The sequence below is a fragment of the Hypanus sabinus genome, chromosome 20 (genome assembly GCF_030144855.1).
Source record: "Hypanus sabinus isolate sHypSab1 chromosome 20, sHypSab1.hap1, whole genome shotgun sequence".
In the NCBI taxonomy this organism is placed as follows: Eukaryota; Metazoa; Chordata; class Chondrichthyes; order Myliobatiformes; family Dasyatidae; genus Hypanus; species Hypanus sabinus.
In genome coordinates, this window is record NC_082725.1 from 39,120,141 (window position 1) to 39,147,305 (window position 27,165).

Genomic DNA, 27,165 nt, shown 5'->3' on the forward strand with positions numbered 1-27,165 from the left:
CCCCGGTGCCCTGCTGCGGGTGTCGTAACTCGTCTGAGGTAAAACGCTGATCTCGGCACCAGTGTCGACCAAAAACTGGCGTCCCGATCTTCTGTTCCACACATTCAGGAGGCTATCCCGATGGCCAGCCGCCGTAGCCATCAGCGGCGGCTGGCCCTGGCGTTTCCCGGGAACTTGCAGGGCGGGCGACAACAGCGGGCTTCTGCGCCCCACCGCTGGTGGTAGAAGCACCAGTGTTCATTGGGCCGGGGGTTGGCGGGCTCTGCGGCCGGGCCTGGACTGGTTTGCTGCTGGGAGCGTGGCTGGGAGATCCGTGCGATGGACGCCCTGCTCACCTTTTTGGCGTTCCACAGCAAGTCCACCCGGGCTGCCACCTTCCGGGGGTCACTGAAATCCGCGTCGGACAGCAGCAGGCGTATGTCCTCGGGCAGCTGCTCCAGGAATGCCTGCTCAAACATGAGGCAGGGTGTGTGTCCGTCGGCCAAAGACAACATCTCATTCATTAAAGCCGATGGAGGTCTGTCGCCCAAGCCATCCAGGTGCAGTAAACGGGCAGCCCGCTCGCGCCGTGAGAGTCCGAAAGTCCTGAGGAGCAGGGCTTTGAATTCCGTGTACTTGCCGTCTGCCGGGGGCGACTGTACGAACTCCGCGACCTGGGCCGCTGTGTCCTGGTCGAGGGAGCTCACCACGTAGTAGTAGCGGGTGTCTTCTGAGGTGATCTGGTGAACGTGGAATTGGGCTTCGGCTTGCTGGAACCATAGGTTCGGTCGCTGTGTCCAGAAACCCGGCAGATTCAACGAAACCGCATGAACAGAGGCGGCGTTGGTCATTTCTGGTCCAAAAATCGTTTGGACCGTCGGGGTCACCAATTGTAGCGGTGTGCTACACGCAGCGCTAAAATTACGACACGGAGTCGGTAACAGCAGTCGAAGGAAAAAACTTTATTCGAAATCCTCAGCCTCACTTTTAAGCCTCCCTCAACCTGCCCCCCGTGGTGCAGAGGCTTCAAAGCTCTGTGCTCGCAAACCCCCGTAGGCTATCTAATTGTGAGCCGGTTCGGATGTGCCAGGAAATGGGTCGCCACAAGGCCATCAATTTCCACAGAAAAGGATTAAATTTTGGAATATTTTATAAATGGTGAGGGATTGAAAAACTTCGGTTTTCACAGGACTTGAGCTGCCTTTATGCATGAGCTATTGAAAGTCAGCATACAAAATTTCTATAGGACTTGACATAGTAGCTGAGATTACTGCTGGGCGGAGCAGGGTACAGCTTTCAAGTTCAGGATGGTGTGAAATGTCTTCTCTAGAAAAAAGCAATTCTTTGGAACGAAAGAGGGTTGTGGGGGGCTCAGTTCCAGAATATATTCAAGACAAGGGATAGAAGGCTTTTTGCATATTAAAGGAATCAATGAGTTAGTGGTATTGAGGTAAAAGATCTGCCATAATTTTACAGAATGGTGGAATAAATCTGAAGAGCCAAATGACCCACTGCTGCTTGTACTTAGATCATTCTTATGAAGCTTTACAAACATTGTGAAAGTTTAATTTTGCACATATTTTGAAGATATACAGAATTAAATTTTAAACAAGTGGATTCCGACTGTTTGATGCATGACTTTAAATGCCTCTGCATATGTCCAGGTTCTTCTCTATATTAGTGTATCAAATACAGGGGAATGAGAAAGGTTGGTGGGGGGCAGGGGTAGTTGCAGAGTAATTACCAGCCTCCTCTACTGCCACATTGAAGCTAAACTTAGATTGGAGGTACAACAACTCCAATTCCAACTGGTTAGCCTCCAACCTGATGGCATGAATGACGATTTTTCTAACTTCTGGCATTTACTGCTCCCTCCCCAAACCCCTCTTTATTCCCTTCCCCATCCTCTCTTTTTCTATTTCCCATCTGGTTGTCCCCTCACCCTTTTTTTACTCTGCCCCTGCCCTCATGACCTGCCCCATCACCTCCTCATTCTCTTTTTTCCATGAGCCACTGTCCTCTGCTGTTAGGTTCCCACTTCTTCAGCCCTTTACTTCTTCCACCCATCACCTTCCAGCTTGTTACATCATCCTCTCCCCCATCTACCACCTTCACCCTCAACTGGTCTCACCTCTCACCTACCAGTTTATACACCTCACCTTCTCAGCTGGATTCTGTTCCCTTTCCTTCCAGTCCTGATGAAGGGTCTGAGCCCAAAACATCGACGATTCCTCTCAATAGATGCGACCTGACCTGATTTCTTGCAGCATTTTGTGTGTATTGCATAGAGCCATAGATCTGTCCAGCACAGACAAAGACCTTCAACCTACTATGTACATACTGAACATTTTGGCTATCTTCATTAATCTTATTTGCTCACATTAGATCTGTCTCCCATGGTGCCTTGCCTATTCAAGAGACTATCTAAATATCTCTACAAAGAAAAATGTCATTTGTCTGTATCTCATTAACCTCAACAACATAGTGAAGATCAAAATCAACTTCAATAGCTGTGTCACAAAAAAAAACTTGACATGTATCTCAAAAATAGGATAGTGAGAGCACTCAAAAAACTATTGCCTCAGATTGCAGGGAATGAACAAGAGAACAGGTACCTCACTACATAGTCTAGTATTTAAAAGGTACTTAAGCAGGTCTTCATAATCTGTAGATTCCATCTCTGGATGATACCACACAAAAGAGCAAGGTAAGTGTTAACAGACAAAGTAGACTTCAACAGCACTACACCTGTTGATAGTAGACTCCACCAGCTGCAACCTTTGGAGTGCTACACAATGTACTCAAGTCACTCTGTGGGCTGAACCAGTCCACATGCATAAAGTTAAACAGCCGAGTTGGCAACATATAGTAGATAAAGTTATCTTACCATCATGGGATGAAAGAACCAACTTCAGATGAAAAGGACTTTATTCTGGTTCCCCACTTACTCCTTTTCTCCTCTCCAGTATATCGCCTCCCTCTGGTGACCCTTCTCCTTCCCGTTCTCCCAAGGTCTACTCTCCTCTCCTATCAGATTCCTTTTTCTTCAGCTCTTCAACTTTTCCACCTATCAGCTCTCAGCTTCTTACTTCATCCCCCCCCCCTCATGCCCCACCAACCCACCTTCCAGGCTTCACCTATCACCCGCGAGCTTGTACTGCTATTCGTCTTCCCACCTTCTTACTCTGGATTCTTCCTCCTTCCTTTCCCGTCCTGATGAAGGGCATTGGCTTAAAACATCAACTGCGTATTCCTTTCCATTGACGCTGCCTGAGCCGTGGAGTTCTACCAGCATTTTGCGTTATTCCAGATTTCCAATATCTGCAGCATCTCTTGTGTTTGTAACTTGTATTAACATACAGTAGAATCTCAAACTAGTGCAGGGGCTGTCAAAGGATGCTACAGACCAAAAAGTACTTTTCAAACGTCACCATGTTGACAGTACTGGTTTAAGATTTAGCTGCCTAGCTCTATCACTACCTTGATAGTTGCTCTGTGGCAGAGTGAAGGCTAGCATCCAGCTTTCCTGACATTGCTGCCCAGGATCATTCTTTTCTGGGTCGTGTTTGTAAGACATAAACCCGTAAATGAGATTGGCAGGATTATTATATTTTCTCTATGTGCACTGTTACAAGAATAGATGAACAAGTTAGCAATAGTTCACTCTGGTAGCTCATCTTAACACAGTATAAAAAAGCACTAATTCACTTCGCAGTTCCTGCAATACAGGAAAGTTGTAAACCCCTGGACTGCTTCATTTCTTCTTGGTTTCTGTGATCAGACTTTAGAGAGCTTCTTTATATCAGTAAACCACATAGATCAAAAGAAATTTTCAAATCTTTTCCAGAACATATAAAGTATCATTATAATCAGCACACACTGTAACAGTCTGCCTACCGACTATATGGATGATAAAGGAAAACAGCTAGGCATCGTGCATTGAGCTGTTTGATATGGTGAGATGGTAGCACACTTCAGATGTGTCTAAGGGTGTAGAGTTTGATCCTAATTCCAGAGACCTGACCATATATTCCTGCTGACACTCAGTGCAGTATGAAGGGGTTGACTATTTCAGCAATATACGCCCTTCAACCAGCACTAGTCTACTATGTTTAAGTGTTGCAATTCAATCTGAATGGAAAGCAAAAAATTACAATTCGGGACTTTCTACAAGTTGCACAAGACCTGTGATTTCCCTCTGAACTCTGGCATCACACAGGAGCAGTGGAATGCAGGCTGAGTTCTGACTCTGGGATTTTTCTTCCTGTGGATACGTACCTGACACTTGCTAAAGCAAACCCTCATGATGCTAGTGAAGCCTCGGCCACTGGAAGCAAGCCGATCTCCAGCTGTGGTGTCATCTTCAGAAAAACCCAGCTCAATTAAATCTTCTTCAAGCACAGCCCAGCCCACACCACAAAGCCCTAGAAGATGACCCTCCCCCACCCTAAGAGCACCCTCCTCCTCTGGTCCTCCCAGCCCAGCCATCCCAGGTAGGTCAGCCATCTAAAAATCTGCTGATCCAATCAACTTCGGCCACCCTACTTCCAATTGTACTTGTGTAACGCTGTGGACTTTGGAGATGTTGCAAATTAGTGTGTGATTTTCCTCTTGGTTCCTCATTGCCATAAATGCTGGAAGCAACTTAAGCTTTTGTGTGCACTGGTGGGCTGTGTGGACCACTCGTGTGGAAGCAGGTCAACACAGCTTCCCCATAAGAGCACAAGTAGCAGGAGTCACCTCGAGTCTGTCTCACAGTTCAGTATGATCATGTGTCATTTTCTTCTCCCCTTATTGCTTCTTTTTACCTTCTTTAGTTTTTTAAAGTTTCCCAATACTCCATCTTCCATGTAGGTTTTGCAGTACTGAATGCCATTCTTTTGCTTCTACACTGTCTTTGACTTCTCCTGTCAGCTTCAGATTCCTTATACTCCCTTTAGAACGCTTCTTCTGCTTTGGGATGAATTGATCCAGTGCTTTCCAAATTACTCAAAGTTCAAAGTAAATTGTTTTATCAAAGTATGTATATGACGCCATATACAACCTGAGATTCATTTTCTTGTGGGCATACTCAATAAATTTATAGAGTAATAACCATCAGTGAAAGACTGCCCACTTTGGGCATTAAACCAAAGTGCAGAAGACAACAAACTGTGCAAATACAAAAAGAAAGAAATTATTATAATAAATAAATAAGCAATGAATATTGAGACATGAGAAGACGATTCCTTGAAAGTGAATCCATTGATTGTGGGAACATTTCAAGGATGGGGCAAGTGAAGTGGAGTGAAATTTTCCCCTTTAGTTCAAGAGCCTGATGCCCGAGGGGTAGTATTTGTTCCTGAACCTGGTGGTGTAAGCCCTGAGGCTCTTGTACCTTCTTCCTGATGGCAGCAGCAAGAAGAGAGCATATTCTGGGTGGTGAGGTCCCTGATGATGTATGCTACTCACCTGCGACAGCATTTCATGTTGATGTGCTCAGTGGTTACCCCCAGAAAATCCTGCCATTGCTACTCTATCATCAGCCCTGCTTGAGTCTGCTTCTAATCAACTTTGGCCAGCTTCTCTCTCATGCTTCTGGAGTTATCTTTATTCAATTATAGTATCAATTCATCTAATTTTACCTTTTCCCTCTTAAACCACACAGTGAATTCTATCATCTTGAGGCCTCTGCCTCCTCTGTGTTTCTTTACCGTAAGTTCTCTAATCAAATATGGTTCGTTAAAGAACACACAATCCAGAATTGCCTTATGCCTGGTAGGCTTGATTATACTTCTCTTCTGATCTAGTGCCATCCTGATTTTCTCAGTCTATCTGTATATTTAAGTCTCTCCGACCACTGTACCATTTCCTTTTTTATGTGCCTTTTTTTAAAATCTCCTGTTGTAATTTGTATACCACATCCTGGCTGCTGTTCAGAGGCTTGTATATAATCTCCCATCAGGGTCCTTTTACCCTCTTAACTCTACCCACAAGGACTCTACATCTTCTGATCCCATTCGTATCTTGCTAAGGATTTGATTTAATTTTTTACCACCAGAGCCATCCCACCCCTTCTACGCACCCGCCTGTCTTTTCAATAGGATATATGTCCTCGGATGTTCAGCTCTGTTGGATCCTGACATTTGTGTGATCCAGAGGTTGGGAAGTCAAGAATGAGGAATAAAACTTGTTGCTTATTACAAAAAGAATGAATACAAAGAAAAGCAGAGAACAAACAAGTAGTGGTCATCATATGCACAAATAACTAGCTCCCACTGAAAAGGCAACAGTGTTTCACTGATGGAATTAACCTACAAAAAGCCAGATTCAACTTGTGAGACACCTACTGCAGAAAATTAAGGAACTTCTTGAAAATGTCAGAAGCAGCTATACTACAATTACTGAAAAATTCAATGAACATCTACACAAATATTGGTGAAGCAAATATATGAGTTAAACTACAAGAAAAATACAGTAAAAGTACCATTCTACACCCTAATTTAACAGCTCCCTAGCTCTGATCTTCTTTCAGCCACAGCTCTGTGCTGTGAACAATGTCGCAACTCTGATTATTAAACGTACTATAAGCTCCTGTACCTTGTTTCATGTGCTGTGTGCATTCACATATAACATGTTTAATCCTCTATTTACCACCCCCTTATCAAATTTGTCTCTGTGTTCTCTGAAGTTAAATTCTTATCCTTTTCCAGAGGAGACTTCAGTGACCCCACCTACAAACTCTTTCCCTTTAAATGCTTATTTCCCATTCATTCGAACCCTGCCCCTTTCTGTTTTCTGTTCTATCCACAGCTCTGCTTAGGCGATTCACTAAGACCCTGGTGTGATTGTATTGGGTTCCTTGTCCACAAAGCCCTAAACCCAAAAGAAGATTTAACACCCTATCTGATATACACGTCTACAGGTACCATTACTATAGAGGGTACCTGTAGGCATCTGCTTTTCAGGACTCACTTCCCTGTCTAGTCTCTGCGGCGAGGCATACCTGCCAATACCCAAAGCCAATGCCACTTCCTTACCAAGGAGGAGGTACTTCCAGCTAAAGAACTAATGCAAATATGAATTATTATATTTTTAATGATACATATTTAAATTTAGACAAATATAGTAGCTCTTAACACACATTCAACACTCACAGAGGATTCATAATTTATAATAGGTTTTTAAGTTACAAAAAAGTTATAAGCTACGAAGTGTTTCCAAACACAGGAAGAATTTCCAAACTCTTATGAACTAAAAGAACGAGTTGCAGATGGAGTCATCCATCTCACAAACCAAAGACTGAGGAATGAATTCTAATTCTTCTTTCTGTCACCTCATTTTTCTGTCATTCTTGTCATTCCCAACAATCCCCAGTGCTTCCCAATATTTGTATTGCTTGCTGCTGGATGATATCATCTGCATGTCATGTTTTCCAGATACCTTTTACTAGGACAAAGTAATTTCCTCAGATAGTCTAAAATAGCGGTTCCCAACCCGGTGCCCAGGGACTCCTCGTTTAATGGTAGGGCTCCATGGCATAAAAAAGGTTGGAACTCCTGGTCTAAAAGTTTCTGAAGACAATGGTACAAATAACAGCTGTAGTTGCCTGTTTTACCGTAGCCCCATTGTGTTGTGTTTGGCTAATGCAGACAGGAACCCTGATGGTCACTTCACTTAGCAAACCACATTTCATAGCAGCCAGCCCAGGTACCCTTGTCACTTCAGACCTATTACTTCTGCAATTTATATTAAAGACTGAAGACTGGTTCTTGTTTACAACCAGAAGTTGAGCAAGGAATGTTTTTTAGAAGTTTAATTTTGTAACACGCAGCTCCAACCCTTTGTAAAGGTCACACTGCCGTAGTAGGCACTGGAAGGCAAATACCCAATGTGTTGGTCCCAGCATTGCTCAGGTCAAGATCATCCCATCAGGCAACTCCCTGCTTCCCCAATATTGGTCCCAATATCCCAAGAATCTAAACAGTCTTCTCCCACATCAATCTTTGAGCTATACATTTTGCTTTCTGAGCCTGTTGCTGCTGTGACAATTTGCACAATTCAGAAATTACTATTTATTTGGTTCTGTTTTTTAAATTTTGTCGCTAGCTGCTTAATTCCCTTAGCAGAATCCTTTTCATTTTCCTATCTATTGGTACTCGCATGGACCACAACAAATGGATCTTTCCCCTCATCCTTCAAATTCCTCTGTAGGTCAGAGAAGATGTCCCAAACCTGAGCATCGGACAGGCAACACAGCCTTCAGGGCTGTTGGTCCTTGAGACAGAGAATTGAGTCTACTCCCCGACTTCCCTCCAGCATCTCGAATGGCTCCTGAACCATGGTGCCATCAAAAGAGATAGTGGAATGAGTTGGAAAGTTTTTGAAGTACTTTAGGCAGGATAAATAGAATAAGAAAAAAAGGAGCAGGAAAAATGCACTCAGCTTGTTGATCCTGAACCCACATTCTGTTAGATCCTACCTGATCTGCCTCTTGGACTAATTTACCCATCCTGGTTCAGTTATTCTCAATATCCACATCTAACATAAATCTGTTAATCCTACATTACTTGCTAGGAAAGAAAATGCCTCACAGATGCCAGTTTGAGAACACATTGGGAGGGAACAGTTCAGAAAAGGCTTTGTGGAAGAGACTTTCATTTTAATTGCTATTGTTTTACCTGATTGTTTCAGTAAAGTTAGCCCGAGCAGTTTTAACTGTATTGTAAGGGTTCAAATCAGAGATATCCGAAGAAAGTTTTCTTACTCTCCTGATTTCAAAATCCCAAGTCCCAAAATAACATGTTTCAAAGGTAAGGTAACGCTCTAAGTAAAAAGTCATTAAATTTTACTTGGGGTATAGAGTGGGAGATGTAAGAAAGGAAGCTGCTAGACATATGAAAACTTAAATGGCTAATTATTATCACTTGGGGAAACAACCCACTCTATTGTCAATGTATACTCAAGTCCAAACCATTGTCAGAGTTGAGGAGGGCGAAAAGTATTATGAATATATATATTTTATGAACCTTTATATAAACATTTGGAAGTAATTCAAGCTGATATTTGAAAATAAGGAAACAAAGATTAGATGACAAATGCTTTTGTCTATCATGTTTAATTATTCAAAAACAAGGTACTTGTTTTATAATCTCTTAACGATGTGGGAATGACTCAGAGTTTATGAGTCAACTAAGTTCAGCTAAGGAATGTTACCTGGAACCAAGAAAATTGTCCTGCCAATGAAATCTCCGTATCCGTTACCATGGGGTGTGGGAATATAATATTAAAAGTGGTATTAGGAATTGATCCAAAGTATCAGGTATCCATCCCATTCCACCAAGTGGTTGAACTCCACAATAACTGCTGAACCTGCAGTGGAGATTTGTCCTTTGAACGTCGGTTGAGTTTCGAAGTAGAAGATTGCAGCCATGCACTGACTTTGTATATTGACACTATTTACAAAGGTATCAGATTATCTATGAATTACTCAACACAAGGCGATAACAATCTTTATAAATTAGATACTTTTCAATAATCTAGAATTTGCAAAGGATTTTTTTTAAACTTTTAAATCTAGGCCAAGGTATCAAATCTGCACCAAGACATTCTGAAATTAAGGCTACAACATGTAAAGAAATAGCTTGCATACAAAGGAAACATTTATTGTGTTGGAGCTTGGTAGACATAAATATGAAAAATTTTTTACTTATGGTTCCTGGAATATGAAGTACAACAATGAGTTCTATAATGACCATCTACTGCTAAACCGTGGTAAAAAATAGGAAGAATATATTCTCACTTTCTATTATCTGCAGATGCATAAAGCTGGACCTACTCTAATTTGCCACTCTCCATAATTCAGCAATAAAATGCAAGTTCCCTCAAGCATTGGAATAAACATTTTCCTGTAATTTCTTGGAATCTGGTGGGTGAGTTTCTAGATGTCATGATTTTGGTGAACATACTAAGAATAGGTGTATGCCTTACTAGAGCCAACATGATAAGAGATTTGGCGAAAAAGGAAACACGAGGAAATCTGCAGATGCTGGAAATTCAAACAACACACACAAAATGCTGGTGGAACACAGCAGACCAGGCAGCATCTATAGGGAGAAGCGCTGTCGACGTTTCGGGCTGAGACCCTTCGTCAGGACTAACCGAAAGAAAAGATAGTAAGAGATTTGAAAGTAGTGGGGGGAGGGGGAAATGCAAAATGATAGGAGAAGACTGGAGGGGGTGGGATGAAGCTAAGAGCTGGAAAGGTGATTGGCGAAAGTGATACAGAGCTGGAGAAGGGAAAGGATCATGGGACAGGAGGCCCCGGGAGAAAGAAAGGAGGGGGGGAAGTACCAGAGGGAGATGGAGAACAGGCAAACAACTAAATATGTCAGGGATGGGGTAAGAAGGGGAGGAGGGGCATTAACGGAATGCTCATGCTATCAGGTTGGAGGCTACCCAGCCGGTATATAAGGTGTTGTTCCTCCAACCTGAGTTTGGATTCATTTTGAGAATAGAGGAGGCCATGGATAGACATATCAGAATGGGAATGGGACGTGGAATTAAAATGTGTGGCCACTGGGAGATCCTGCTTTCTCTGGCAGACCGAGCGTAGGTGTTCAGCGAAACGGTCTCCCAGTCTGCATCGGGTCTCACCAATATATAAAAGGCCACACCAGGAGCACCGGACGCGGTATACCACACCAGCCAACTCACAGGTGAAGTGTCGCCTCACCTGGAAGGACTGTCTGGGGCCCTGAATGGTGGTGAGGGAGGAAGTGTAAGGGCAGGTGTAGCACTTGTTCCACTTACAAGGATAAGTGCCAGGAGGGAGATCGGTGGGAAGGGATGAGGGGGACGAGTGGACAAGGGTGTCGCGTAGGGAGTGATCCCTGCGGAAAGTGGGGGGGGCGGGGAGGGAAAGATGTGCTTGGTAGTGGCATCCCATTGGAAGTGGCGGAAGTTACAGAGAATTATATGTTGGACCTGGAGGCTGGTGAGTGGTAGGTGAGGACAAGAGGAACCCTATCCCGAGTGGGGTGGCGTGTGGATGGGGTGAGGGCAGATGTGCGGGAAATGGGAGAGATGCGTTTGAGAGCAGAGTTGATGGTGGAAGAAGGGAAGCCCCTTTGTTTAAAAAAGGAAGACATCTCCTTCGTCCTGTAATGAAAAGCCTCATCCTGAGAGCAGATGCGGCGGAGATGGAGGAATTGTGAGAAGGGGATAGCATTTTTGCAAGATACAGGGTGGGAAGAGGAATAGTCCAGGTAGCTGTGAGAGTCTGTAGGCTTATAGTAGATATCAGTGGATAAGCCATCTCCAGACATGGAGACAGAAAGATCAAGAAAGGGGAGGGAGGTGTCGGAAATGGACCAGGTAAATTTGACGACAGGGTGAAAGTTGGAGTCAAAGTTAATGAAGTCGACGAGCTCAGCATGCGTGCAGGAGGCAGCGCCAATGCAGTCATCGATGTAGCGAAAGGAAAGAGGGGGATCCAACGGGATCCCACTTCCAAACACATTTTTCCCTCCCCCCCTCTTTCTGCTTTTCACAGGGATCGCTCCCTACGTGACACCCTTGTCCACTCGTTCCCCCCCATCCCTTTCCACTAATCTCCCTCCTGGCACTTATCCTTGTAAACGGAACAAGTGCTACACCTGCCCTTACACTTCCTCCCTCACCACCATTCAGGGCCCCAGACAGTCCTTCCAGGTGAGGCGACACTTCACCTGTGAGTTGGCTGGTGTGGTAGACTGCGTCCGGTGCTCCCGGTGTGGCCTTTTATATATTGGTGAGACCCAACGCAGACTGGGAGACCATTTCGCTGAACTACGCTCGGTCCACCAGAAAAAGCAGGATCTCCCAGTGGCCACACATTTTAATTCCACGTCCCATTCCCATTCTGATATGTCTATCAATGGCCTCCTCTATTGTTAAAATGAATCCAAACTCAGGTTGGAGGAACAACACCTTATATACCGGCTGAGTAGCCTCCAACCTGATGGCATGAACATTGACTTCGCTAACTTCCGTTAATGCCCCTCCTCCCCTTCTTACCCCATCCCTGACATATTTAGTTGTTTGCCTGTTTTCCATCTCCCTCTGGTGCTTCCCCCCATCCTTTCTTTCTCCTGAGGCCTCCCGTCCCATGATCCTTTCCCTCCTCCAGCTCTGTATCACTTTCGCCAATCACCTTTCCAGCTCTTAGCTTCATCCCACCCCCTCCGGTCTTCTCCTATCATTTCGCATTTCCCCCTCCCCCCACTGCTTTCAAATCTCTTACTATCTTTCCTTTCGGTTAGTCCTGACGAAGGGACTCGGCCCGAAACGTCGACAGCGCTTCTCCCTATAGATGCTGCCTGGCCTGCTGAGTTCCACCAGCATTTTGTGTGTGTCGTTGGCAAAAAAGGAAGTTGTCTTCTTCACCTGGGGTCCAGGCTACTTAGAAGCATAAAACTGGCTAAAGTTTTCTCACCTTGTCTGAGAAATGTAAATATATTTACCTTCATAAGCTGAGATCTGAGATCTTACAGGAGCTGAGATCAGGAGACCAGGAGCTGAGATCTTACAATACAAAATTGACACCAAATTGTCTTCTATGTTGGGGTGTATGTAAGAACAGAAATAATTGACAATGAGATTGTAATTGCTGAACATACAAACTCAGAAAATAAGAAATTAAGGAGAAGTTTCTTTCTACAAAGAAATAGTTAGAATGTGGAGCGTGCTTCCAGGTGGAGTGATTGAGGTGAATAGCCTTTACTCACTTAAAGGGAAACTGCTTGAGGAAGAAAATAGCAGAAATATTTTGTGATGTAAAGATTTGGAGGAGAAACATGTGGAAAATATAATGCTGGCATACACCGGTTGGGCTGAAAGACTTGCTTGTGTGTAAGTTCTATGTAATGAGGTTGTGGATTCTGGTTTATACTCTTTAAATTAGTTCCATTAAATGTAATGGAACAGAATGCAATGCTGGCATGCATGCATATGTAATCACCCTATTTTTGGTCATTTATCTGAAAATTTATTCAAAATTTCTCAAACATACAAGTAGTGTTACCGGTGTATAGTGTTACAGTGTTCACTTGAATGCTACTGCCCATTTCGATCTCTTGTTTGCAGTACTCTTTATCAAGAATGGCTTGATATTTAAAGCAATGTGTGTAATAGGCAAGGAGAAAATAACACACACAGACATCTTACAAATTCAAAGTCAGTGGGCTTGTGGTCACTATAATACGGATGAGTATACTGCAATTTTATGAATATTTAGACCAGAAAGAACCTGTCTTAGAAGTTAATTCAGATGAAATAGACAGTTTTTACAGACCAGGGAAACCAGATTGGGCAAAATTACAGTCAACAGGGTGAGTTGCAGTGTAAAGGGGGGACAAGATCGAAAAAGGTAATGAATACAAGACTGAAGGTGTTAGATTTGAATGCATGCAGAATAAAAAATGAGGTGGATAAACCGGTAGCACAGTTACAGATTGGCATGTGTGATGTGGGCATCACTGAGCCATGGCTGAAAGAAGATTATAGCTGGGAGCTTAACGTACAAGGATACGCATTGTATCAAAGGGACAGGCGGGTAGGCGGAGGGTGGCGCTGCTATGTTGGTAAAAAATAGAAAGAGATGACATAGGACTGGAAGGTGTAGATTAGATGTGGGCAGAGCGAAGAAACTGCAAGGGTGAAAGGACCATGATGGGAGGGCCTCTGAACAGTAGCAAAGATGTGGTCTACAAATTACAACAGGAGATAAAAAATGCATGTCAAAAGGCAATGTTACAATGGTCATTGGGGATTTAATCGTCATGGGCAATTTACACTGTCTTTTTCTCAGATTTGACAAATGTTAAATTAACTCTTTCTGCTGATGTGTATTTCAGGGATACATTGCAAAAGTGTAATTCTTGTTGGTAGGTTAGTTGGTACCTAAATTAGTTCATTGGTCATAGTGAAAAGAAAGTTGTTGGACATGTGGGAGATAATAGATTTCTGGGAGAATAGGATTAATGGGGTTGCCCTGAGATCCAGCATTGGCTCAATGGGCCAAATGGCTTCCCTCTGAGTTGTAAAGAACGATGAGAACACATAAAACTTCAAGCCAAATCTTAAAAAGATATTTTGCAAAGGTAATGAGAAGCTTCTGAGGATTGTTTTGAAAACTAAAGAAGTTCCAGAGAAGTAGAGGAATTTAGAATAAAGTTCTGGATCTGGGACAACCAAAGTCACAGGGTGTAATGCTGGGGCAAAGGAAGTCAGATTTGTCGAATAGGTGGGGGTCTGTAAGTGCCTGCAAATTTTAAGTGTTCTAAATTATCAGAAGGGAACAAAATATATTGGATCACTGTAGTCCACCATCAGCACCCAAATTCAAAACAACATGGCAATAATTACACTCATACGCCAACACGTAATTTCCTCATACCCTACAAAAACACATTTTGTACATTTGACCAACCCCTACCATCTAATCCCATCATTGCCTTATATTTCAACATCCTCTGAGTAAATGTTATACAAAGGACTTTCAACTGAGCCCCGCAGAGCGTGTGAATGTTTCTGTGAGTTACTGGAGTTCTGTTTGTCTGAGAGATCTAAAATCTTGCCCACTCTGGCCAAACCAACTTTCCTCCATTTTCTTCGAGCCTTTACAGTGCTCTATACATTCTCCAAGACCCAAGAGGTCACAACCCACTGTAGGGTTGTGACTGCACCTAGAGCTGAACTCCGAAAAGAATATTACATTTTATTGCGTTGCTCAAAATATTGATACTGAAAACATGTTTGCGGTTCTATTAGATATTGTATGCTAAATATCATATTGACACATTAAGCCTATGGCCTATTGTCTGATTTTCTTTAATTATGCCCATTAGTCATTTTGGCAACTGCAGTGTGCAAGATCAAATATTACGTCTTTTCTTATCAATGCTCACATTTCTGAGTAGTTAGGATCATATTCAACCAAAATGACAATAAAACTGAACACTAGAACTAGTGTGTGTTAATCAGTGCTCAGAGCCTGTTCCAGCATTAAATCAGGTTGTGGTTGCTCTGTACCTCAATCCTGTTCAGATATTTTTTCTCTATTATCCCAGTTATCATTTCTCTTCAGTCATGAAACACCCTTTTTGAGGAATCCAACATCAGATCTTCACCTTTTTTTTGCACAGAAGTGCCTCACTCTTCAGGATTCTCCCACAGAGGAATTTGTTCCCCTAGCCTTGGGAAATTGGATTCAAGGCTCAAAGAGACGTGTATCCACAATATTTTTTTTGGGTTGTGGGCATGCCTCAGCAAAGTTGTACCTAAAGTTCTTACAATTTTTCTTTGTGTGTTTCACCATTGTGGAGCATGCAGGGGAGGGTACCGGGTAACTGCAGTCCTGGGACAAGAGTGAGGGAGGTCAATTCCTGGCTTCAGCTGCAGGTTGGGAGGCACAACTGGAAGCTTGGTTAGGAGACAGCCAGTCTTGGGTCAGAATGAAAAATTGACGTCATTGTCAAGGAGCAACAGGGCAGACTGGGTCTGAAGTTCTATCAAAGATTTACAGGAAATGAGGAAAGATTCAGAAGCGTCTGAGAGATCAGGGTCAGAGTAAGATATCAGTTAGAGAGACATGGATCACACCCAGAGGGATTGATGAGAATGTTTCATCAGTGAAGGTGGGAAGACCTTTGGGCACTGGAATGATGGAGAGAAGGTAGGTAAGAGAAGTTCTGTGAGTTTTATCCCTGGCTCAAGGACAAAATGTGGTTATTCTAAGAGTGCCCCAAAAACAGACTTTGACCTAATTTCACAGCTCATGCTCTAAAATCCTGCCTGAAAATTGTGTCGTTTGCATGTGTGCAAAAGGCATCCAGTGGAGACTTCTTTAAACTTAAGTTATGATGTAATTTGACCTAGAAATCACCACAATTGCATTGCACTCCAAAAGTGACCAATTTTCTCAAGAATTATACTGAAAAAAATCCACTGTTTGTGCAAATTTCCTCCCTATCAAAGCCTTAATTTATCTTTAAACATCTTAATTTGATCAATCTCAGTTTTCAAAGTGCAAAGGAATATCAGTCAAATAAATGCAATCCTTATAGATTGCACACAAAAAGTAATGGAAATCACGACTCTCTGTGCTCGAGAGCAGGAAGCTTCTTGAAACTAAGAGTTCAAGTCATTTTGTTCCTTCTGTATAACTGAGAAAAAGTTCAGAAGGGAGAAACCAGATCCTAACAATGCCATTTTTCCAGTGGCATAATCATGTAAGCAGCTAATTCCCCATTAAATGTAAGTGCATCATCCAATTCCCCCAAAGATCTGAGACACTGTCTATTTGCTTTTCAACTGAGGGCTTTTTCAAAGTTTGTGAAATGGTGCAAAATATAGGCTTCACAGCATAGATGCTCTCTCCTGACTTTAACTGTTCAGATAATCAGAGCTAGAAAAGAAAAGAGGTACTAGATTTAATGAGAGGCATTTTCATTTTAGTTGAGATGGGAAACTGCTCACAATGTACCATTCAAAGTCATATTACAGAGTCTCCTTCAAATTGCATCGAATGTTACTATGAAATTAGTGGAAATGCAGAACAATATTGGACACAGGACCTGGTGACTCAGCCATATTCAACTGCTTCACCGCTGACCTTCCTTCCTTCAGAAAATTAGAAGTGAGAATGTTCACCAATGAATGCACCATATTGAATTTCATTCACAGCTTCTCAGCTAATGAAGCGTGTCCATTAGTGAATGCAGTAAGGCCTAGACAACGTTCAGGCAAGGGCTAAGACATGCCCAGTGACTTCAGTGTGTGCTGGCTGCAAAATGCATTGCAGTTATTTATTTCAGCTACTCTGATGGCTCTTCCCAAACTTGTAATATCTGCCACAAATTGAGTCAAGGGCATTGGGAGCACAGGAATTCCAACACCTATGTGTTCCCTTTCATGTTGCATATCATCCTGATTTAGGAACACATCACCAGTTCGTTATTGCCACTTAATTACGGAAGTGTCTTCAATTAAAGGACCGTGGTAATGAGGAATATTTTCAGCAAGTTTTTCACTGTCACAACTAATATTGCTTAGGCAATATTCACAGCTCTACACTTGGTCAACTGTAAGATCAGCACTTTTCCAGAGGGAGAATACCTGCTCTCCTTCAAAACCAAAGAATGACTGATGAAACTGGGGAAAGTGTGACGTTGATTTCAAAACTTTTGTTAGCTGGTTAACTATAAAGTGAAATTGGCCCCCAACACATCAGAAAACAGACTTTCTCTCATGGAGCACCTTTCAAAGATCCGGATTGCCAAAACACTTCACTACCAATCCAATATTTTTGATGGGTAGCCACTGCAGTAAAATAGGACAATACAGTACATAAAGTGGATTCACAGAGATAATGCAAACACGAGGAAATCTGCAGATGCTGGAAATTCAAGCAACACACACAAAATGCTGGTGGAACACAGCAGGCCAGGCAGCATCTATAGGGAGACGCACTGTCGACGTTTCGGGCCGAGACCCTTCGTCAGGACTAACTGCAAGAACAGATAGTAAGAGATTTGAAAGTGGGAGAGGGAGGGGGAAATCCAAAATGATAGAAGACAGGAGGGCGAGGGGTGAAGCTAAGAGCTGGAAAGGTCATGCTCTGTATCCCTTTTGCCAATCACCTTTCCAACTCTTAGCTTCACCCCTCCCCCTCCTGTCTTCTATCATTTTGGATTTCCCCCTCCCACTTTCAAATCTCTTACTATCTTTTCTTTCAGTTGGTCCTGACGCAGGGTCTCGGCCCGAAACGTCGACAGTGCTTCTTCCTATAGATGCTGCCTGGCCTGCTGCGTTCCACCAGCATTTTGTGTGTGTCACGGAGATAATGGTCAGATCATCAACTTATGGCGATGCTTAGGATTTGAAATCCTCTGTTTCAATAAAGAGGCACAACATCTTTACCCTCCACCTGGATGAGAAGATAAAACCTCACATTAAAAATACTCAGTACCCCATACAACAACTCAGGAGGAGTCAGGAAGTAAAGGTGATGTGGAGGATTAGGAGAAAACCACTAGTTCTTTATCTCTGCTTGTGAGGTCAGTTTCGAGTGCATTAAACAGTTCTTGCTGCATGTTCCCTTGCCAGGTTTACAGTACTCCAAAACAAATCAATGCATCAAAGTATCATGTTCCTCAGCATCAAGGTCTTTTTGGAGAAGTAAATTCCTGATTTCCACTTCCCTTGTGATTTGAATTCTTTCTTCCCATTTCTCAGAGTGCACTCCTATAATAGATTAGAAATGGATTATTCGAAACGGCTGGCTAGTGGAGGATGTGATAAAGTGAAAGAAAGATATAGCACAGAGAAAGGTCCACAGGCTCCACACTGATCATCAGACATCAATTTGTGCTCGTCCTACATTAATCTCATTTATTATTATTATTATTATCCCCAAAATATAGTGAACCAGAGCACATGGAGGAAACTTTACACGGTCATGGGGAGTGTATGCAAACTGTACACAGACAGCACCCCTGGTCAGGAGTGAACCGAGTTTCTGGTGCTGTGAAGCAGCTGCATTGCCCCATCCATGTCCTGCTACAATAATACATGATCTCTCCTATTTACTCACATAGTATTTTAAATGATATTGGATCTCTGCCATTTACCAATAAGCCATTTAGTGTTTATCAATAGTGCGTTCCAAGGTATAGACTTCAGCAGACCAAATGCTGGCAGAAGGGCTTTGTATAGATGTGTCAGTACTTGATAGCTAGTATGTCCAAGGTGGGACAAAGAATCTGTTTCATGGGCATCTGTTTCATGCCCATGACTAGAACAGTGTCCCTGACATTGAAACATGGGAAGCAGGAATATTGTCCTGAACAGCCCTATTATTGGAATCCTACATTGAAAATTTCTTTATTATCCTTATCAAGAGATCTCCTTGGATATAGAGAGGAACGCACCCAAGCAAACCCCTAGTGGAAAAGCTAGTTCACATCACTCATGAAATTTCTGGGGAAAAAACTAATGCCCATGATTTATTACTAGGTGCTAAATCAAAAAAAAAGTTATTCTTTTAGACAGCAGCTCTTCATTTTACTTTTAACTATCAAACCTCTTCCATTAAACTGTAATAGCTAAAATCTGAAATAAATGTCAAAATGTTGGATATGCTCAGCAGGTCAGGCAGAATCTGTAGAGAGAGGAAGAGAATTAATGCTTCTGATCAATGATGTTTCATCAGGGTGGTGATGAACGAATGCCAGTCTAAACATTAACCCTGTTTCTCGTCCTATGGATGGTTCTTGACCCGCTGCTTTCCAACATTTTCTGTTTTTAATTCAAACTATGTTGGTTGGTGAATAAATTGGCTAGCGATTGTCTTCAAAAATACTAAATGAATCTGTTACACTTCCTGGTGACTCTAAAACTGGTGTCATCCTATTGCCTGAATTGCTGGGGTAGATCTTGAATCCATTTACTCATTCACAGGATATTATGGTTGATGGCAAGGATGTCATTTATTGCCCTTCTCTAACTAGTTATTTCACAAAGCACCCTGGGTCATTCACAGTCATGTGAGTCTGGAGACACATGTGGAGCAGAACAGGCAGGAATGGCAGACTTACATCTCCAGAAAATTCTTGTGAACCATTCCGTTCTTTTCTGATAATCTGCTGATTTCATGAACAACGTTACTGATTTTTTTCTTCCAGATCATTTCAATTAAATGAGTTTAAATTACATGGCTACTGAAGTGAGATTTGAACTCTTAATCATTAGTCCAAGCTCCTAAATTAACTACTAAGCTACTATACCAAACCCCGGACCTACTCACTTAGAAGTTAGAACACTGTCCACTTAGCAAAGTTTGGCACCTTTCACTCTGGGCAGGAAATAAAAATTTTCAAACAATTGTGAAGGTGTAAAGCACAACCAATATAATGCCAACCATATTTTGCAAGTTTGTGCATAGGATATATAACTGACTATGAAACTGGTTTCTCGATGGTGTGCCTCCAGCACAACGGCCTTCACTTGAGAAACAGATACTCAGATACTTGTGCAAACATTCATAGATGAATATTTTCTGTTCATCTAAGCTTTCTCCTAGTGACAGAAAGTCTAGACGCAGCAGGTCCATTGGGAAAATCTATGAATCAAAAGTAATTTTTTAATAGGGAGAAGCGCTGTCGACGTTTCGGGCCGAGACCCTTTGTCAGGATAGTCCTGACGAAGGGTCTCGGCCTGAAACGTCGGCAGCGCTTCTCCCTATAGATGCTGCCTGGCCTGCTGTGTTCCACCAGCATTTTGTGTGTGTTGTTTGAATTTCCAGCATCTGCAGATTTCCTGGTGTTTAATTTTTTAATAAATTGCTGGGTTGGCAGAAGAAATATTATAATCTGGTTACTTACACTCAGTGGCCACTTTATTAGATACACCTGTACATCTGTTCATTAATGTAAATATTTAATCTGCCAATCATATGGCAGCAACTCAGTGCAGAAAAGCATGCAGCCATGGTCAAGAGGTTCAGTTGTTGTTTTCACAAATATCGGAATGGGGAAGAAAAATCAACAAATTTTATGACATATCCCAGTGATATTAAACCTAATTCTTCTGAATTCTGATCTAAGTGACATTAACCGTGGAACGATTGTTGCTGCCAGATGGGGAGGCTTGAGTATCTCATAAACTGCTGATCTCCTGGGATTTTCACAGATAGTAGTCTCTAGAGTTTACAGAGAGTGGTGCGATAAACAAAAATAATATCCAGTGAACATCTCTTCTGTGGGCAAAAATGCTTTGTTAATGGGAGAGGTCAGACTGGTTCAAGCCGACAGGAAGGCAACAGTACCTCAGATAACCACACATTGCAAAGGTGGTGTGCGGAAGAGCTCCCCTGCACGTACAAACAGTGAAACTTGAAGTGGATGGGCTACAGCAACAGAGGACCTCACTGTGTTCCACATCTGTGCTTCATAATGTGGCCACTGAGTGTAAATGGGTTTCAGAAAATATCAGAAGAAAGGAAACAGACCCAGGTGAGGGCCATATGTCCTTTTGATTATGCTGCACCGTTCAGTGAAGTCATAATTGATCTGATTCTTACTCTTCAGTGAGTGTGAGTTTCATTTGGTTTCAACAAAACGAATGCCGCCCTCTAGACCTACAGAAAAATTTGATTTGTATTTTGTGCATAGAAATAAAATGAAATGTTATATGCTAGAATTTACATATCAACTATGCGTTTTTTCTCTAAGGATGTGCTCACAAAGCCTAATATCCAAATGTGTTTGTAAGTGGATACATAATAGAATATACTATTCAGTGACATGACTAAGCAACTCATGAGGGAAAATCCCCAGAACAGTAAAAATGCAAGTGGAGCAATGGGGTGACTTTGAGTGTACGTGTAAAGTCATTGTCATTACTAATTTAACTGCAATTGATTACAGAAACAACATGTTGATGTATTTGCCAATATTTCTTAGTAATCAAGAGTAATCAACTTTGTCGAACTGTGGCGACCCACTTTCTGCGCAGGCGAACCGGCTCACAAATAGCCCGCGCACGGGGAGAGACTTTGGTAATGCACCTCTGACGTCATTTCCGCCCAGAGAGGGCAGGAACTTGGGATTAAAAGCCAGCGCCGTGAAGTTTGAATAAACTAGTCTCGAAATGACTTACCGACTGCGTGTCGTTGTCTCTAGCTCTGTGTGTAGTACATCGCTACATAACAATAATAACTAGAAACACTGGCAAGATGAATCAAAAATAATAACAATAAATTTCAGTCTCTAAATACACTGACCATCAACAACCTTTGAGGAAATGATATTTTTCTGAAGATTTGCAATTCCATTTGCAAAGAAGTTCATCCTGAACTCAAAGATAGTCCCAAATAACCACTTGTCCTGAGATTCTGCCTCCTTGCTCAAGTCAATCCAGATTAACAACACAGCCTCTTGACATTCATCCTGTTCATTTTTTAGAATTTTGTGTATGTCAACTAGTTCTTTTCAATTTCTTCTAAACTTCACTGAGCATCGGCATTGGTTTCTGTCACACAGTAAACTCTTCACCTGAAGAATCAACCTCATGAATTTCAGTTCAGCTTTGTAATTCTTCCTGGTTTTTGCAGGAGATAGTTTGACTATGCTCATTGCAAAATGCATAGTGACATCTCTTTTGACAGGAATAATAAAATGAAAGTGAATAATACTCTAAATTACGCTAGGATCAAGGATAAACTTCATTCTCAATGTGCATTTACACGTATTAGCAATCTGCTCTGGAGTGTTGGCAAGTGCACGACATGCAACAAAAAGGAATTACAGTCAACAATTATAAAGAGTAAATAATTACATAAAAATAAATAATTATAAATTAAAAAGCTAATATAGTTAGATGTGAAAGGCTGGTTATGGAATAAAATGTGAATAAAAAATAAATACCAGCATGTATTTACAACATAGCAACATTGTAAAAACTGGTTTAAGTGTCTACAGTACAGTGAAGTCATGGGGGTAATAAATAGAGGAGGGCAGGAACTAACTAAAGTGATTGATCAGATTAACTGCCGGGAGGAAAAAACTTTTATAATGGCATGAAGTTTTTATTTTAATAGCCCGGTATTGTAGTGCTTTCCAGAAGGGAACTTTTGGAAAAGGCTGTTAGCAGGATGGGTAGTGTCTACATTGGATCTTCCTTCGCTTGACACATACAAGACCTGAAGCGCTGGTTGACTGCAGCCAATGACCTCTGCTGCTGACCTCACAGTTCACTGTATGTTGTGAGAGGGTGGTGCAACAAACCACACAGTAATGGCTGACTTGAATGTGCTCTCTCTATGATGACAATGTAGAACTGCACTGGTGTGTTCTGGGGAAGATGGGATTTACCAACTGCCACAAAAAGTACATCCTCTGCCAAGGTTTTTTGTTAATGAAGGAGCTCTGGTTCTCTCACATGAGGTCCTGTGAAATAATGGTGCTAAAGAACCGGGATGGTGCTAACTTTAGAAGTTGGCTGTCTGACAGACCTAGACAAATAGAAAAATGGAAGGGATTAAAAGTCTCCCCTCTCCTCCACCTTAGAGCCTATGTATAAAATTAGGCCTTTTCAATATTTTGAACATTTATATTAAATGGATACAATTACAAGATTACCCAAAATGACATGTTTAAGATGGGCTTCATTGTCTCATAAAACTCTTGTCATCAATAATAACTTGCACTCAGTGGCCACTGTATTATATACAACACCTGATCATTAATACAAATATCTAATCAGCCAATCACGTGGTAGCAACTCAATGCACAAAAGCATGCAGACATGGTCAGAGGTTCAGATGTTATTTACACCTAATATCAGATTAGGGAAGTGACCTTGGCCTTAGAGTGATTGTTGGTGCCAGACGGGGTGGTCTGAGTATCTCGGACACTGCTGACTTCCCGGGATTTTCATGCGCAACAGTATCTAGAGTTCACCGAGAATGATGTGAAAAACAAAAAAAAATCCAGTGAGTGGCAGTTCTGTGGGTAAAAACATCTTGTTAATGAGAGAGGTCTGAGGAGAATGGCTAGACTGGTTCAAGCTGACAGGAAGGCAACAGTAACTCAAATAAACCCAAACAATCACAACTGCGTTGGCAGAAGAGCATCTCCAAACACACAAGATGACAAACTTTGAAGTGACACACACACAAAATGCTAGAGGAACTCAGCAGGGGAGGGAGCATCTTGGAAAAGTGTATAATCAACGTTTCGGACCGAAACTCTTCAGCAGGACAGATTTTCTCTTGTTTGTAGACCTTGAAGAGTGTGGGCGACAACGTACACCCAGTATGTACCTAACAATGTGTCCACTGAGTGTAAATTTGTACATTGTTTTTAAGTTGGCACAAAGGCCTCAAGGATCTTTTCACAGCGTTCTCAAATAAAGTTTAGTTCCCATCTCACAATGAGACATCCTGACTAGTGACTAATATTAGAGCTCTGAGAATTGGAGAAGTATTGAAATCTCAGAAGGTGATAGACTTAGAAGAGGCTCCAGAGTCCTAGACCATGGAGACTTCCAGAGCCAAGAACGAGAACTTGAAAAATGGACAGGGAGCTAGTGAAGGGAGGTCAGTGAGCAGATGACGGGTAAGGTTTGGCGGGGGAAGGGAATGGCACGTTCCTGCGGAGATTGAGCACAACACAGGCTCTTGACTACAACGGGAATCTCCACGCGGGAAATTTGCTCATTGTGTAGCCACCTCCTGGCACAGATGTGTGCGGAAACATCACCGACTCCCTTTCAGATTATCCCCCACTTCTGCCAATGTTGCAACAGGGTGGTGCGGGGCAGTAGGGGCATCCTCCTGGTGTGTGGGTGCTAACAAGTGAGGCGATGTTGTTGACATTTCACCCCTGCTTGACTGGTTGGAGTAAGATCAGGCAGCGTGTGAAAAGGACATCGGAAATGGACTAACTGTGCTCTGGGTTTGGTTTGAATGAAGCCTCATTAATCAATAAAATGGACTTCTCTTGCAGCACTGGGGTTTGTGCCTGGCCTTACACTTATATCTGAATTGCAGCTGGATCAGTTTGTCTTTTGGAATCTTTGCTTCTTGACTCAAATTCAAATCATGGGATCTTCGCAGAAGTCTTTGAAAAGACACTCATGTGGCAAACGAAAACAGTTGATCAATCCAAATTTAACTCATAGTTTTCATCATCTTTGCCTTTAGCATTTAAACGGTGATTTATACTCAGAAAAGGTGTCAAACATTGAACAAAGTAACATCAGCTAATAAATAAATGCATCAGCTTGGGCGAGAAGCAAGCCTGAAGTTAAAAACACATTCCAGAGGAGTTTCTAAACCATTTGTAAGATTTACAGATGAAAATGCATTTTATCATTCAACTGTGTGATATTAATTATAGCAAAGTGGGTGGGGGATGATAATGTGTCAAATAATCTGAAACGTGAACATTATTTGCCATTTCACTAACTCTTTATGGATGACTAAAAACACTTATGTGACAATTTAGCTCATCTAAACTTTACAATTGTCGGTTTAATGAATAAGCAATCAATTTTAATATATGCATTAATAAAATTATAATACCTCCTTATAGTGTAATTACTAACGGACTGTGCATCCGCACGTTCAATACTGAAGCAATCTATTTTAGAATTTGATATATTTACACACTTAGAGTTCGATAGGTGGATATATTTCAAAAATGGATTATAAACGCCCAGCACTGGTGCCGTTTATACATATATGAAATCATCTGACAATTTAAAATCTCTAAGTTTTATCTGTCTTTACTAATGATGTCAAGGCTAACTACTTAAAGAAAGTCTCATATCTTTTGCAGTAAACGTTTTATTCCACACGGTTCCAAGATTTAGGACTAGTTTTTCGATGAGTGTTTTACAACGAATTCCGTTGCAAAATGAAGGCGAATTTGATCGATCCCCGCGCAAGTGACTGGCACCAATTACTTAAGGCAAAATAAAAGTACGGACTCTGCGCTGTTGCAGTACTCACTGTTTCTGAATGGGCTTCCTCCGTTTCCTCCCCGCGTACATGCACTCTCCGAGTGGGATCATGGTGCTCGCTCCTGCCAACAGTCACAGGTGCTACTTTAGTCGCCTGAGCTCGCTCCGCTCCATTGCCCGTTCCCTCCCTTGACTCGTGTATTTTCGGTGACTCCGCACAGTCACATCCCATCGGCTCTCTCGCTATTGATCATCTGAAACAGGTTACCATCACGTCAAGAGTAACAGCTACCTCTTCAAACTTTCAAAGTTACGTCAACTTCTAACCAGGTCTCTGAGCTTATGTAGGGATGCGACCAGTCTCCGTTAAATCCGCCGCATATCAGTAGTTACGTCTGTGGCAATGGATTGGGCATAAAGCGTATACAAATTCTGCAAAGATAACGCTCCTGTTACATTAACACTTGAACTCCCCGAGCCTACCCGTGGGTTCACTGCTTGATCTGTTGTCCTCGCCTCTGTAATTAGCCATCTCCAGAGGGTAGCAGACTTACCTGGTCCCGGGCAAGCTTCGAGATGAGGAAATACAACAAGAGTTCCAGTTGGTATCAGTGTGCACCTCTCGCCTCCAGATTACACTAAACACGCGCGCGCGCATCTACTCAATATAATCCGACAACATGGGTCTAGAAATTGGTGCTGGTCGTCATTAGGTCTGAACATGTAGCCCCAAGTAGTGGTTTTGCCGCTTTAAATAACCCAACTAAGCAAGGGCTCACTTCCTTATATTTCAGGTACCGGATCCTATTCAATGTCATCAGAGTCTTTGCACGCAATGTCATCCACAACAGTAGCACGGGGTGGTGAGCGGAGAGACACGGTCCTCAAAACTCCCAACTCGCTCATCCGCGCGTACACATGGCATTAAACTGAACTCACCACGCACTGAGAGAAACGGGCTGCAGCAGCAGCAGCAGCCGGCTTATCTCTAACTTCCCTGAACGGCAAATTTAAAAAAATATATACATGATTGTATTTTAATTTTACTGCAGGACTCCGAGCTTGAATCGATGCCAACTTCCCAGATATCTGCCCAATTAAAGAGAAAAATCCAAGTAAAATTCGTGACAATGCATCGGGAGTGGGTAAAAAACAGCATTTTCAAACGTTTTATCTGATGCGTATTCTCCAGCAAGTAAGTGCTGGACATGCAGAATAAGACAGGGTGTTTATCATTCCGTGTGTAAAGGTCGACCTACTTGCGATGTATTGAGCAAAATACCAACCCCCGCACCCCCAGCATATAGATCCTCAATTTTATTTCCAATCTCCAATCAACACAAAGAAATTACTATTACTGAGACACAAGAAATACTGCAGATGCGGGAAATCTGGAGTAACACCATGGACTAAAAACCGGAGGAACTCGCCGAGAAATGAAGGATTGACAGAGACCCTTCATGAGAACTGGAATGAACGAAGTGAGAAGAGGGAAAATAAGAGACCCGTCAGTCATCCGCCAGCTTGTTGTCCCTCCCCTCCCCTTATTTTATTCTGGCTTTCTGCACTCTTTTTTTCCCAGTTCTGATGAAGGGCCTTGGTCTGAAACATCGACGGTTCATTACCCTCCATAGACGCTGCCCATCCCTCTGTATGTGGGTTACTATTCCTGAATCATACACTGATATGAGTATGGAAGTT

At 42.3% G+C, this 27,165-nt stretch overlaps 1 protein-coding gene across 2 annotated transcripts in view; it reads right to left on the minus strand.

Moving 5' to 3' along the window:
• Positions 1-26,205, minus strand: part of LOC132378439 (aryl hydrocarbon receptor-like) — a 194,690-nt gene extending 168,485 nt beyond the window's left edge. For both annotated transcript variants that reach the window (XM_059945360.1, XM_059945359.1), the window contains exons 1-2: positions 26,019-26,205; positions 25,514-25,586 (exon numbers count right to left, since the gene is read on the minus strand). Coding sequence is in view for 1 of the 2 variants with exons in the window: in XM_059945359.1 (XP_059801342.1) it covers positions 25,514-25,575 (62 nt within the window). In the remaining variant the exon portion in view is untranslated. The remainder of the gene's footprint in view (positions 1-25,513; positions 25,587-26,018) is intronic.
• Positions 26,206-27,165: the final 960 nt, after the last annotated feature.